We start from the raw sequence: 12,246 nt of genomic DNA, 5'->3' as shown, positions 1-12,246 counted from the left end.
ACCAACATGAAACCAAACCAGCCTGGAAACCAATCAATGCAGAGAATTCCTCCTGATAGCTTATTTCACCTTTTTAACCCAATAAACGTCCTGGGACAGATGGGCAAATTAGGTGAGCTCCCCATTTAGTCCTTGAAGTGATTCTCTTAGTTCATGGTGACAAGCTCAGATTTGCCATATGGCTGCATTTGCAGGACTTAACACTTTCATTATCTGCCTGTGCTCTGTCTGTGCGGTGACAAAAGCTTTGCCTCGTGTGTTGCACCAAGCCACCGTCTGGCTGCAAGCTTGGAAGAGTCTCAAAATGTTAATTTTCATGGGATAAAGTAACCATCAAGGCATTAGCATGCCAGGAAAGGAGAACAAATGCATTCTGTTCGGTTCAGAAGATACTCTCACCACGGGGGTTTGTGCTGGCTCTTTGTTGAGGCGTGGGGAATAGAAACATACTAACAGGCAGAAGGGAGCGTTGTGCCGACTGTGAAGATGGACACAGGGAAATCTCCTGCTTTTGTTACTGAAGCAGTAGGAGGAGTGCACAGGCTGCCTGAGGGTGGTAGACAGCCAAAAACCCATGGAGTGGGATTGACATCCTCAGTATGCTCTGGAACAACACACCTGGGCCAGGCACCAACAGGCAAGGGCTAGCAAGGAACTGTGTTGTGCATGGCCATGTTCCCTTTCCTGGGCCACCCAGCACTGATTCTAACTCCTCACTTTGCTTCCCAGCCCGGTGAAAAGGAAATGTTTTCCTTCTGCAGTGCTGTTTGCTTAGTGCCTGCAGCCAGGCTGGAGGAGCACCCCCGTGTCCCTGGAGGGTGTCTGCACTGCCTGGGGCTGTGCAAAGCTTTGGGTGCTGCTTGAACCTTCATTAAAGTCACCAGCTTTATCAGGGGCTGCCTCCAGGAGTTTTGGGTCTGCAGACCAGTCTCTGCAGTAGCTGATGTTGCATTTCTGTAGCTCTGGGCATCCTGCAGCTCTTGCCACTTGTTGCCAAGCTGTGAAAAGGGGGATGCCATTTCTCAGCTGCTCTGGCTAAAGGCACACTGATGTGTTTTCTTACTTGGTGGGTCTAGTCCATGTTTTCAGCCCTGTGGTGAAAAGCAAAGTTTTTGTGTATGTAACAGGAATGGGTTCAAATGACTGTGACCTTTAAAGCAAGCATGAAAATTCAGGGAAGCAAGCAAGGTCAAATGTGCCTTCTCATTCTTTTAAATGCAACTATCCTTGGCAACTGGGTCTTTACCCTGTGTTTGCAAGCTGCCAGCATCATTGCATCGTCCAGAAATCTTAAATTGCTACACTCAAGTCAGCCCTTACCTTCCTTAATAGAACTTGGAAGATTGAAGGTGTTTTCAGCTCATTTCCTGCATACCTTGGGGGGACTGAAATTCCCAAACAGACTGAAACTTCTCAGGTTGCAAAAAAAAAAAAAAAAAAAAGGGAAGGAGTTGAAACTCTCCAGTGACATCACCGTGTGCTGTGCTGGGGGTCCAAGGAGGCTTTATGGGGAATGCAGTGAGCTGCCAATTCCCTCTCCTCCCTTGCACCCTCACTGTGCCTGGGTTGCCCCAAAAGTTGCTCCAGCACTAGCAGGCCCCAGATTATGGATTTGGGGAGCAAGTGAGTTCACAGCACACCCTTCAGCTGGTCTCTATCTATTTTCCACCACATTGGTTGACCTTTGGCAGGGCAGACAATCAGGCACCATGTGTTGGTGTGCTGTCTTACCCTGTGGCAGCCCACAATCAGTGTGGGTGCACTCTGGTTCAAAGGTCTTTTTAAATTGCTGCAGATCAATATTGCATGGCAAGGGAAGCAAAATATGCTGCAGGGAGGCCTCCCCAGGTAAACAAGGCAGCAATGTCCAGCAGAATTGTGCTGGTTTGTGGCAGTAGCACTGTAAAATCTCATTCTAGGGTTTGGTTTTTTTTGGTATACAAAATATGTGGATGGTTAAAATCTCACTCACAAAGTGCTTGCTTTCTTTCCATGTTCTCTTTGTCCTTTGAGGATTACACTTCTCTTCAGTGTAAAAGCTGTGACAGAATTCATTATTGTCTCAGGCATGATGGTTGGGCTTATTTTGGTTATGCAATGTGTGCAGGGAGCAGGGGGAGCTGGCAGTGCAAGGGGAGTCCTTGTCTTCTGCACACCATCTTCACTCCCAGTGTCTGCCTGCAGAGCTGAGGGTTATTTCCCCATTTACTCAGGTCAACCATTTCAAAGAGTGGTTTTGAACCACTCTGGACGTTAAACTGTGAAGGTGACTGGGCATGATTTACCTATGCAAATGTCCTGAGCCCTCTCACAGTGTGCTGTGTCCTCGCAGGAACTGTGTGTTCTGCCATGTGAGCCATCAGCAAGTCAGTACAGGTCTGTGGAAAATTACCTGAATACTGAAAAACCTTTGATTTCAAAATCATTCTCTGCATTTTTGGTAGGATTATCACAACTTCTTTATTTTTTTTTCTGATCTTGGCTGGGTGGGGAGAGACTTGTAACCCAAGGTTCTCCGACTTCCGCCCTTTTTTTCCCACCCCGTGATCTCTGGCAGTCATAACACACAGAAATCATGACAGTGTGTTTTTCCACAAACGAATGATATCACAAATGAAGATTAGGGGTTATTTTGCCTTCTGGCATAACAGGCTATTTGCAGTGGAGGCCTTCTGCCTGGTCTGGAAGGTTAAAGAGAGGACAGGTTAGTGTGTGGGAGATTTAATTCGTACTTAAATACCTGGGATATAATGGTAAAGGCGAGAAAGCAGAACGCAGGGGAAGTAAGGATACATCTTTGTGCGTGGTGCCTCTGCGTGGATGTACGTGTGCTCGTTTTTCTGGGTTCGCTTCAGACTGACTCTGCTGCAAATCATCCGGGTCTGAGGCTCCAACAATCCCTCTTTCTCCCAAGAAATGAGCACCGCATCCACCTTTCCCGGTGCCGGAGGCTCCAACCCGCAACCTTTTTGTTGCCAGCCGCGGGCAGCCGCCCGGCGTGCGCTTCCTCCCGTGCTAACAATTCTCTCGTGTCAGAATAAAGCTCTGGTGGTTTTGTTCTGAGGAGGGATGCGGCCGTTCGCCAGGTAAAATCCCAACGCAAAACGTAAGGGTTAAAATAGTGGGGGGAGAGAGAGAGAGCGAGAGCTCCGGTGTCTCCCCAGCTCGGGGTCGGGGAGGAGGAGGACGGGCGAGCCTCCCCCCCACAGCCGGGATGCTAAAGCGGCGAATAAATAGGGCATCTGTGGAGGAGGGGTTTCCTCTGCCATGCCTGCCTGGTCGCACAGACGGTTTCCCCCTTGCAGCTTGGGATTTGCAGGCTGAGGAATGGTTTTCCCGTGCGAACCGTAAGTGCCGTGGGGGTGCTGGGTGCCGGTGGGGTCCGGCGGAGCCGCGGGGGGGAGCGATGGATGCGCCCCGCTGCAGCTGCCTGGGGCCAGCGGGCGAGCGAGTGGGAAGTGCGGCACGGTAGCAGCAGGAATTGTGCTCACGGGCCCCTGGCTTGCGATCAGCTGTGTTTGGGGCTGGCACCCGAGGCGGAGGAGAGCCTTGACAAGAACCTTTGGGCTCGCAGGCGGGGAGAAAAGCCTCCCCCCCAAAGCCTCCTGCGCTTCTCCGTGCGCGCACACAGCCCGGGGCACGGGGCGGCTGGCACGGCCCCGGCACGGACCGGGAATGGCCTCGCCTTCCATGGAAAGGCCTCAGATTTGCCTTTGGCATCACCTCTCCAGAGCGCGTCTTTTGTCCCTCACACGGTTGTTCCCCCTGCGAGTCACTGAACAAAGGTTCCTGGGCCGTGCATCTCATTCGCTTTGCCGCTGGTAAACAATCCTGTCAGCTGGCAGGGCCATGTCAGCCCCTCCTCCTCCTCTTCCTCCAAGAGACACGCACGGAGTCGCTTTTTCTGATGACATTTGCCTTTGTGAAGGAGAGTTTGGGATAGATGTTAGGATGTTTTTCCTTCTTTCAGATGCTAAAATTTGAATGCTGCTTCCCCCCTACCTTTTCCTGCAGCATTTTGACAGCTAAAGCAATGCAATAGGACATGCATTTTGTAATTCTTTTTGTTTGTGTGAATACATTTCAATCAACCTGGAAGCTCCTCCTACTGCTAGGTAATTCCTGAGTAGTTACTACAAATACGCTGCGTGTTTCTGGGGCTGTGCAGTGATTCAGCCTGAGACACTTTAATGCTTTTCTCTTGTAACCCAATACTGGCAACTTCATTGTGGGTATTAAGACCCAAATCCAATCTCGAGTCAAGTCAGTTAGTCCTTCTGTTCACTTTTGCAGCCAGCTTGTTGTTATAATCTCCTACTTTTGTTCTTTTTCTGCCACTTCTATTGTGGTGCAAAGATTAAAATATTTTAAAACTGGCTTTGTTTGGCTTATTCCAGGCAACTTAAGCATATGTCTGAGTGCTAATCAGGGTGGATTTTTTAGCTTGGCCCTTTGCAAAAGACAAGGCAAATCTGAATTTGTCGGGGTTTTTTTTAGATTAGTGGTGATACTATTATTGTATTTTTTTGTATTGTTACCTTTTTTTTTTCTTTCTGGAGGCATGTTGAATTGTGGCAGGTGAGTTCTCAGTGGGAAGTGAACAATGGATAAGTAGGAGTTTTTCCTGTAAACAGGAAGTTTTTCCTGTTTGACCAATCTCAATTAACTTGAGAGTCACACTTCACAGAGAAATAATTCAATCAACAGTGGTGGCACCTTCCACCCTCTGCAAGAAGCTGCTTTTCTTTGTTGCACTTGAACTTTTAGTGCTGTTAATTCACTGTGTGTTGGGTGATTGATACCTGGATCTGACGGGGAAGCTTTTGCCCCCAGGCTTGGAGGGAGTGCACTGTGCACTCCCACCCAGCTTCCAGAAGGGCTGTGTTTCTCCAGAAGTGGCCAGGATGCATCTCAAAAGAGTTGGTGAAGTTTCATTCATGCAAAGATCAGGTGATTTGTAAGAGTATTTTTTCAGGGTGCAGATATGCATCTGAGAATGGTGGTTGCAAATGAAGACTTTTGTTGATTTGTTGATGTAATTAATTAGTCTGTTTCACTCTTTTCTTTGAGCTGTAGCCAGGGAAATGGCAGTTACCTGTGACTTTTGTGCAAGCTGGGGATGCTCATGTTTTTCATCAGTTTACCTCTTGTTTCAGTTTAGGACCCTGCCCTTTTCCTTGGGCTCTGTGTCTGCTGACAGGAGCAGATCAGCCAGTGTGAATGTCTGGGCAAAGCTGCCTTCCCATTTATGCACTGCACTGCTGTGAACTTCTCTTAGGTTTTTGTTCTTCTTTGGCTGCTTAGCTCAAGTTTGAGATGAATGGCTTTAGAGCATTAAGGGTGTTTAAATGACTGGCAAATGCCAAATTCTATCGAGAATAAATAACAGATTAAATGCCTTAATTACAATGGTGTTTCCAATGGCAATTGCTAGAAAGTAAATACAAGCTCTCAGTTCCACAATGATGCTGTCTTTGAGACTATTGCTTCTGGTAACACTAGAAGATAAAGATCCTTATGTTGACATTCATAACTTGAAAATCAGAGTGATTTCTAAGCCAAAATAATATTGGAGTGGTGGTGCCAAAAGCCACACTTGGATTCTAAAATTGTTGCTTTTAAAATGTATCGAATGTACTTTCAGTCATAAATATATTTACTTATAGTCTAATATCCTTTGGTTTTGCTTTGGACTTCCTTGGCTGTGTTCATCTATCCACTATGCAGACTGAAGAAAGATGTTTAGCACCCTGTGAATTTTTCTGTAATGCAGCTTAGGGATGGGAAGCAGGTGGATAGAGGCAGAGAAGGGAGCCCAGGGAGGCAGAGATGGTCTGAGATCTCAGCAGGTCAGCTGTGCCATCAGATGATCCCTACATGTGCCTGTCTCCAGAGCAGTTGTGGGAAGCATCATAGGATATGCAGGAGGTGAATTGCCACAGAATACAGTCAGGGACAGGGCAGAGATCAAGCCTTGCTTTCCTCCTGACTGGCCTGAAGTCATGCAGAGTTAATAATGCTACAGTGTAGATGTTTAGCTCAGACTCTTCCATTCTGTGCTCAGCACAGAGCCTGTATTGTCCATCTCTCCAGGGAGAAGGGTTCCTGAGTCACCTGCCTTTGGAGGGCCACATGCCTTGGGAGTCACTGGCCCTGCTGAGCATTGTAACCATCCAAAATAACTGATGGGAACAGGGCAGAGGAAGAATTAGTTCTCCTGGATAAAATAACTGCCAGCCCATGACAGCACAAGAAAATAGTGCAATGACATGTTCATTGAGTACCACTTAATATAAGCAAAATCAAAAGCAGCAAGATTTATACAGAGCTGTTTGCTTGGGAGCCAAATGCTGTCTGCATACAGGGTTGAACCTGGGACCAGAGTTCTGAAAAAAAGCTTGTTAAGAAAAGCAAGAGCAGCTAAATGCTTTTGTCATCTACTGGTTTCCTCTCAATCAGCTGCAGGTGTGGAAGACAGAGCCTGTGTAAAGGGGCAGAGGCAGGTGCTTTGCACCAGAGTCAGCAGCTTTGTGGGTGCAAGGCAGGAGCAAGCTGGGCCATGGACTTGGTCCAAATCCTTCAGGCTGGCTTGCAGGCTTACATCAGTCAGACAATACTAATTTTACTTTTGGAGAGTGCAGAGTTGCTAAATACTTGCCAGGAGCTTCAGTTTAGGACTGTGTTCTTCTTGCCCTCCTTGTAAAACAACTGAAAGCACTGCCTGGTGCTTCTGGGACAAGAGGTAGGGGAAACTTTCCATGCTGCTGATCCATATGAGACCCTACATTTTCTGGCCTTACTCTGTAAACAGTAGGACTGGATTCCAGCAGGATCATTCCCATATCTCCTCCATAAGTGCTTCACTTTAAATCAAGTGTCTAGCTGACGTGCGTATCCTCTTTGGTTACCTTAAGGTTGTTAATAAGATCGGTTGTTGCTTTCAGAGTGGCATATTCATTATGGATTAGATGTCCTGTATATCTTCTGTTGTTGTATCATCAAGCAGTTGCAAAAGCTATTCGTTACAGACAGTTTGGACCACTCTCCTCTAAAACTTGCCAGGATAGTTTGGCAGCAGGCAGGACAGTGGGCCAGGAAACTGTCCAGGTGCCCTGTGTGGGCACTTCTGCCTTAGCAATCCGTCCCTGCCTGCATTACACGAGATCACATTCCTCAGCCTTCCCCAGTCCCAGCTTGCACAAGACCTGTGTTGCCAAGTACATCAGGGCTCAACTCAGACCTCTCAACAGTCCCCTGCATTTGGGGACATGCAGTGAACCCCTTATACAAGCTGTCCTTGCAGTGCCACTGCTGGTTTTGTTTATATGGTGACAGTTCCCAGCCTCTGTGGCCAATGAATGGGAAATGTTTCAGCCTTTTCACAATACAGACTAAACTTTTTGTGCTGTGCTTGACTTAAACAGTTGAGGCTCATCTTGATAGTTGTTGGACTAGTCAGTAGCTAAAGGTTTAATTTGTAAGTTTGCATTTTAAAAATCATATGCAAGGTTCAAAAATTGATGCTAAGGCACAAGGACATAACTAGAGATCAGGAGACCAGCACAGGGAAGCAATGCTGGCCAAGAAATGGACTCTCCCTAGGACATGGGTGGAATGATTTCATCTGACTTCAGTCTGCAGTGTTGATATTTATAGTACTGCAGGGTAGACCATTGCAGTTCCTGGGGAGAAATATGTGCTTTTTGGTACAGTTCATCTCATCTTGTGATCTGGATGTTTAAGACAAGTCTGATACAAGTAATGATTTTTTTCCTCCGTTATCTACCAAGGTCTAGATGACAAGCTCTGAAATAAGTCTGAAGAGATAAGTGTCACCCTGTTGTTGCCTTTCTAGTAATTTTTGTTGGGAATTGAGTAAATGAAATTTCAAAAGAATTTGAGACCAGTGAGGTAGTTCACCAGATATTCCTCCAACACATGGAGACAAACTTGCCAAAATATAAAAGCATACTGTGTGGGTAATTTGAGGGACTGATAGGGGGGTTTGATATGGGAATATGCTGCTAAGTCTGGAAGTCAAAAAAAGTTTGTCTGCAGTTTCAGAGCTGTGCTACAAACAGCTGTAAGAAAAGTAAATGATCTCAATGATTCATTTGCTTGTCCACTGCACAAGTCTCCCTGGCCATTTGATATTCTCCTCCATTAGGATTGTTTTTTTTAATTTTTCACCATGTCAGGAGAGTCTGGCATATCTCTGCATGTTTGTGTGGTGTTTAGATGAGCTTTAATGTTGTGGTGCTACAAATTCTATTAGTAGCTGTTGTTCAGGTCTTCTCCTCTCCTGTCAGCATCCAGAGGATGCTGAGGCCCTGGCACAGGTTGCTTGGAGAAGCTGTGCATGCCCCATCCCTGGAAATGTTCTAGCTGGGCTGGATGGGGCTTGGAGCAACCTGGAATAGTGGAAGGTGTCCCTGCCCATGGCAGGTTAGAGCAAGGGGATCTTTCAGGCCCTTCCAACCCAAACCATTCTGTGAGTCTGTGATTTTGCCAGGGTGTTGGGCTGGTGGTTTGTGCAGATTCTGCCTCTCTTGGCAGAGTGGTACCTTTTTGATTAGTGTGAGCCTGTTGGTTGCTGAAGATGACACTGAGCAAAATTCACAGCAGGAAAATCAAACCATAGATACCCATTTTAGTTTAAGTGTGGCAAATTACGGTACAAATTTCCACTTAGATGAATGTGCAGTGCTCCCTAGCAGATGAAAATTCACCTTGCTTATAGAGTTCCATTAAAGCCTTCATCCAAGTCCTGCTTGCAGCTGTAGAGCAGGGGGCTGCTGGGCCAATTTAGGTAGGTTTTGACTAAAACACGGCTCTGATTTACAGGCAGCAGCTTGATGCGACATGGCTTCATAAAGCCATGCCTGTCATCACCTCCTGCCAACATCTTTTCCACTGATTGACCATCTTTGTAACAAAATGTTCTTCCTGGTTTACTTAGGGTGAAGAAACTGAAGGAAACATTTGCTTTTATACAACTATTGGACAAAAACATGAGTAACCTTCGCACCTGGTTGGCCCGGATTGAGTCTGAGCTTTCCAAGCCTGTTGTTTATGACATCTGTGATGACCAAGAAATCCAGAAGAGACTGGCAGAACAGCAGGTGGGAAATAGCAGCAGCCAGAGTAAATGAGCTAAGATGCTGCTGATTGGTCCTGGTATAAAATCACCTGTTTCTTTTCTTTAGTGAGCCCTTCTGACTGTTCGCTTTGCATGGCGTGTTCCTGCCAAGATGCATTACATGGAAGATTTTTATTTGCTTGCAGTTATTTCAGTATTGCATTGAATTACCCCCACATCTCTCTGCCCCCCTTCACCCAAGGAAAACATGCAAAATACAAACAAAAGCAAATTTGCTCAGTTCAGTACAGCAGACTTCCTGAGGACTGGGCAGGGCACAGACAGTGGGCAGAGTACATGAGGATGACTTCGACTGACAAGGCGTGAATGCTGCTCTCTGCAAAGAGATGGGATTTGATGTGTTTCCCTCCCTGGCTCCAGTTCCTGTCCCTTCCTTGCAGACAGCAGAGCAAGCTTGGCAGAGCAAGATGCTTGAGCTTTGGAAGGTGGATTTGTGCAGACACACCTTTGGCTGAGGTTTGATCAGAGGCAGGCTCTGAAGATCCCTCAGGGCTGGGGCAGCTGGCGCGTGAATCCTGCTGAGACAACAAGTGTGAACCAACCCTGCACTGCTGGCTGTTTGTGGGCGTTTATCCAAGGCAGTGGCTTACTAGGGGATCTTAGGAGAGTTGGATAGTCCTGCAGTAACTTTGTCTAGCCAGCAGCCCGGCAAGGAAAATTAATTTCTCCAAAGCACAGACTTGCAGGTGGAGTCATCCTTTGCTCAGGGCTGTGCTGTAAGTCTGGCCAGGTTCTAAGTTCTTGCTATCATCTGGCCTTTGTGTTAAACAGCAAAACTTGCCCAAAAACTAAAGATCAAGAATAAGTCTGTCAAGTTTGGAAGCTTGGAAGCTTTATGGCATCTGCCTTTAGTAACACTTATTGGTATCCTTCCCATCCTTTCCATCTTTTCTCTTTGGCTTCTCCTTTTGTGTCTAAGGATCCCTGAGTGACCCAGTCGTGGGGACTCTGTTCTCTGCTCTGTACTCATGTCCCAGATGTCACAGGAAGGGCCAGCTCCTCTGTGACAGGATTGGAGGTGGCTCCCACTGACAGTACTGCAGGAGCTGGTCAAACACCAGGAGCCTTGGCCCAGCACCTCTCATGGTTTCATCTGCATTGTGAATGGTCATGTAAACAACAAAGAAATATTTTCTTCTCATTCAAACCTTTTGCATTCTCAAAGGCCATAATAAATTGCCAGGCAGAGCAGAGCATGGAGCACAAAGGAATTGTGTCCAAACTAATTTATTTTTATTGTGAGCATTCAAGCTTTAGCTGGCTATAAGAGCCATCATTTGCAGCTCAGAGCTACTAACTGCTTAATTTTTTGGATGCTGTTTTACAAATACAGACCTCTAGACACCTCTAGACTCTGTCTATAGTAGCTTTTTAGCAGGCTGAGTATGAGAATACTATGCTGACTAAAAAGACCACAGTAAAAAGAAAAGCTACTTTTGTTCTGCATTAGTGAAACATTTGTCTCAATGAGACAAGTAAAAAGATCTTTCCTGGTTTTAGCTGAACAATTATTTCAGCAAGAGCAGAACAATGGTGAGAAATATGCCCTACAGGCTTCTTTTATTTGACATCCATGACTGGAAAAGCTTTACCTGTGCAGTCTTGAATAATGAAATTTAAAAGCCTTGTGTATGCACAGAGGTGTTTTATGGCACGTTTGTTCAATTAAAGGATGACGATTACAACATGAATAATATTAATTTTAAGATTGCAAAGATGTTTCACTAATGCAAAAATCTAGCAGTGTGTAGTCTGTTAAAGCTCTCTGGGCAATGCTAGGCAGAGTTGAGGGAATGGTACCTCTTGGGGCTCCATGTATTTTCCTCACCCTCTCCCTTTGTTTGTTATGCTTCTCTCATTTAATGCAGTCAGGTCATTTGGAAAACAGCAAGGATTCTGTCTAGGCTATTCCATGAACCCAGGCATGGCTTGAAGTAATGAGACAGTGTCAGCAACATTACCATTAGAATTAATTAAATTAAATTACAAGTTAGAATTAATTTTAATCTGTGATCAGAATTCTCATTTTCACTAATACACCTGTAAATCCAGTGAAATTTAATGAATTCAGAAGACGCTCTCCAGACTACTCTCCGGTGGTGAGACAGAGCCTGCTCCCAGCTGTGGAGCCTGTGTTGAAAAGACACTGATGCATCCTGCTCAGTAAATAGCAATCCTTAGTAACCTGTAAAAAAATCTGTTGGATCTCCTTCTGGTAGTCTCATCCATGTAAAAAATTTCACTTCTACATTCCTTAAAGCTGTTCAGTTTACTACAAATCCCAGCAGCCGTATTTTGACCCTTTATGGCTCAGCCCTTGATTCAGGTACCCATGTAACCACTGAGAACTGACACTGAGTGATTCTCAAGTCCTTGCAGCTTGTTGACTTCTGGGAAAAATCTTCCTTCTACTCATTTTGTATTTACTACAAGCTGTGTCTATTTCAGAGGGGTTTATTTGTTTTATTTTTGGGGGGGGTTTTTTGAAGTCTAGAGCAAAACCATTTCTGCTTCATCTCTTGACTGAAATCAGTAAATACCATTTAATGGGAATTCTAGTTCACTTTTGTCAGGAAAATACTCATTTATGTTTGTTGCTCTAGTGTTATTCAAGCAAAAGTCTCTGTATCCTTCATTAGAAAAGCCATAAATGGGTTGAAAATTTGCACTGTAGTGGCTGTTGTCATTTTATTAAAATTTAAAGTTGGTAGCATAATACAGATCTACCTTATCAGTAAGAAATACTCAGATAAGGCACTTTTTTTTCTGTTTTTCAATTACACTGACTTTAGGTGTAGGGATGGGTATAGGATGAAAGGCCAGACTATTGTGGAGGGAGATGAAGGCTCTGGAAAAGAAACCTGTAGTGTAGATTAGACAAAATGTCTTTGCCAGACCCTTGAAAACAGTCTGTCAGAAGAGAAGCCCTACAAGAGGGATTAAGAAAAGTAGTGTAACACCAGGTGCTTGTGTACTGTGTTTGTGTTTCATGCTGCAGCCTGTGATCAGTCAATAAAATGCAAGTACTGCTCTGGGAGTTCTCTGATGAGCCTTTCATTATAGTAACCTGATATGAGACAGTCATC

General features: G+C 45.4%; 1 protein-coding gene across 1 annotated transcript in view; it reads left to right on the top strand.

The window, feature by feature from the left end:
• Positions 1-12,246, top strand: part of SYNE2 (spectrin repeat containing nuclear envelope protein 2) — a 158,870-nt gene that overhangs the window by 129,831 nt on the left and 16,793 nt on the right. Inside the window, exon 101 of the mRNA XM_066551868.1 lies at positions 8,960-9,122. Coding sequence (XP_066407965.1) covers positions 8,960-9,122 — 163 coding nt within the window. The remainder of the gene's footprint in view (positions 1-8,959; positions 9,123-12,246) is intronic.

The sequence above is a fragment of the Molothrus aeneus genome, chromosome 6 (assembly GCF_037042795.1).
Source record: "Molothrus aeneus isolate 106 chromosome 6, BPBGC_Maene_1.0, whole genome shotgun sequence".
Lineage (NCBI taxonomy): Eukaryota > Metazoa > Chordata > Aves > Passeriformes > Icteridae > Molothrus > Molothrus aeneus.
The sequence above is the reverse complement of the archived record's forward strand: the minus strand, read 5'-3'. Positions and strand labels throughout refer to the sequence as shown.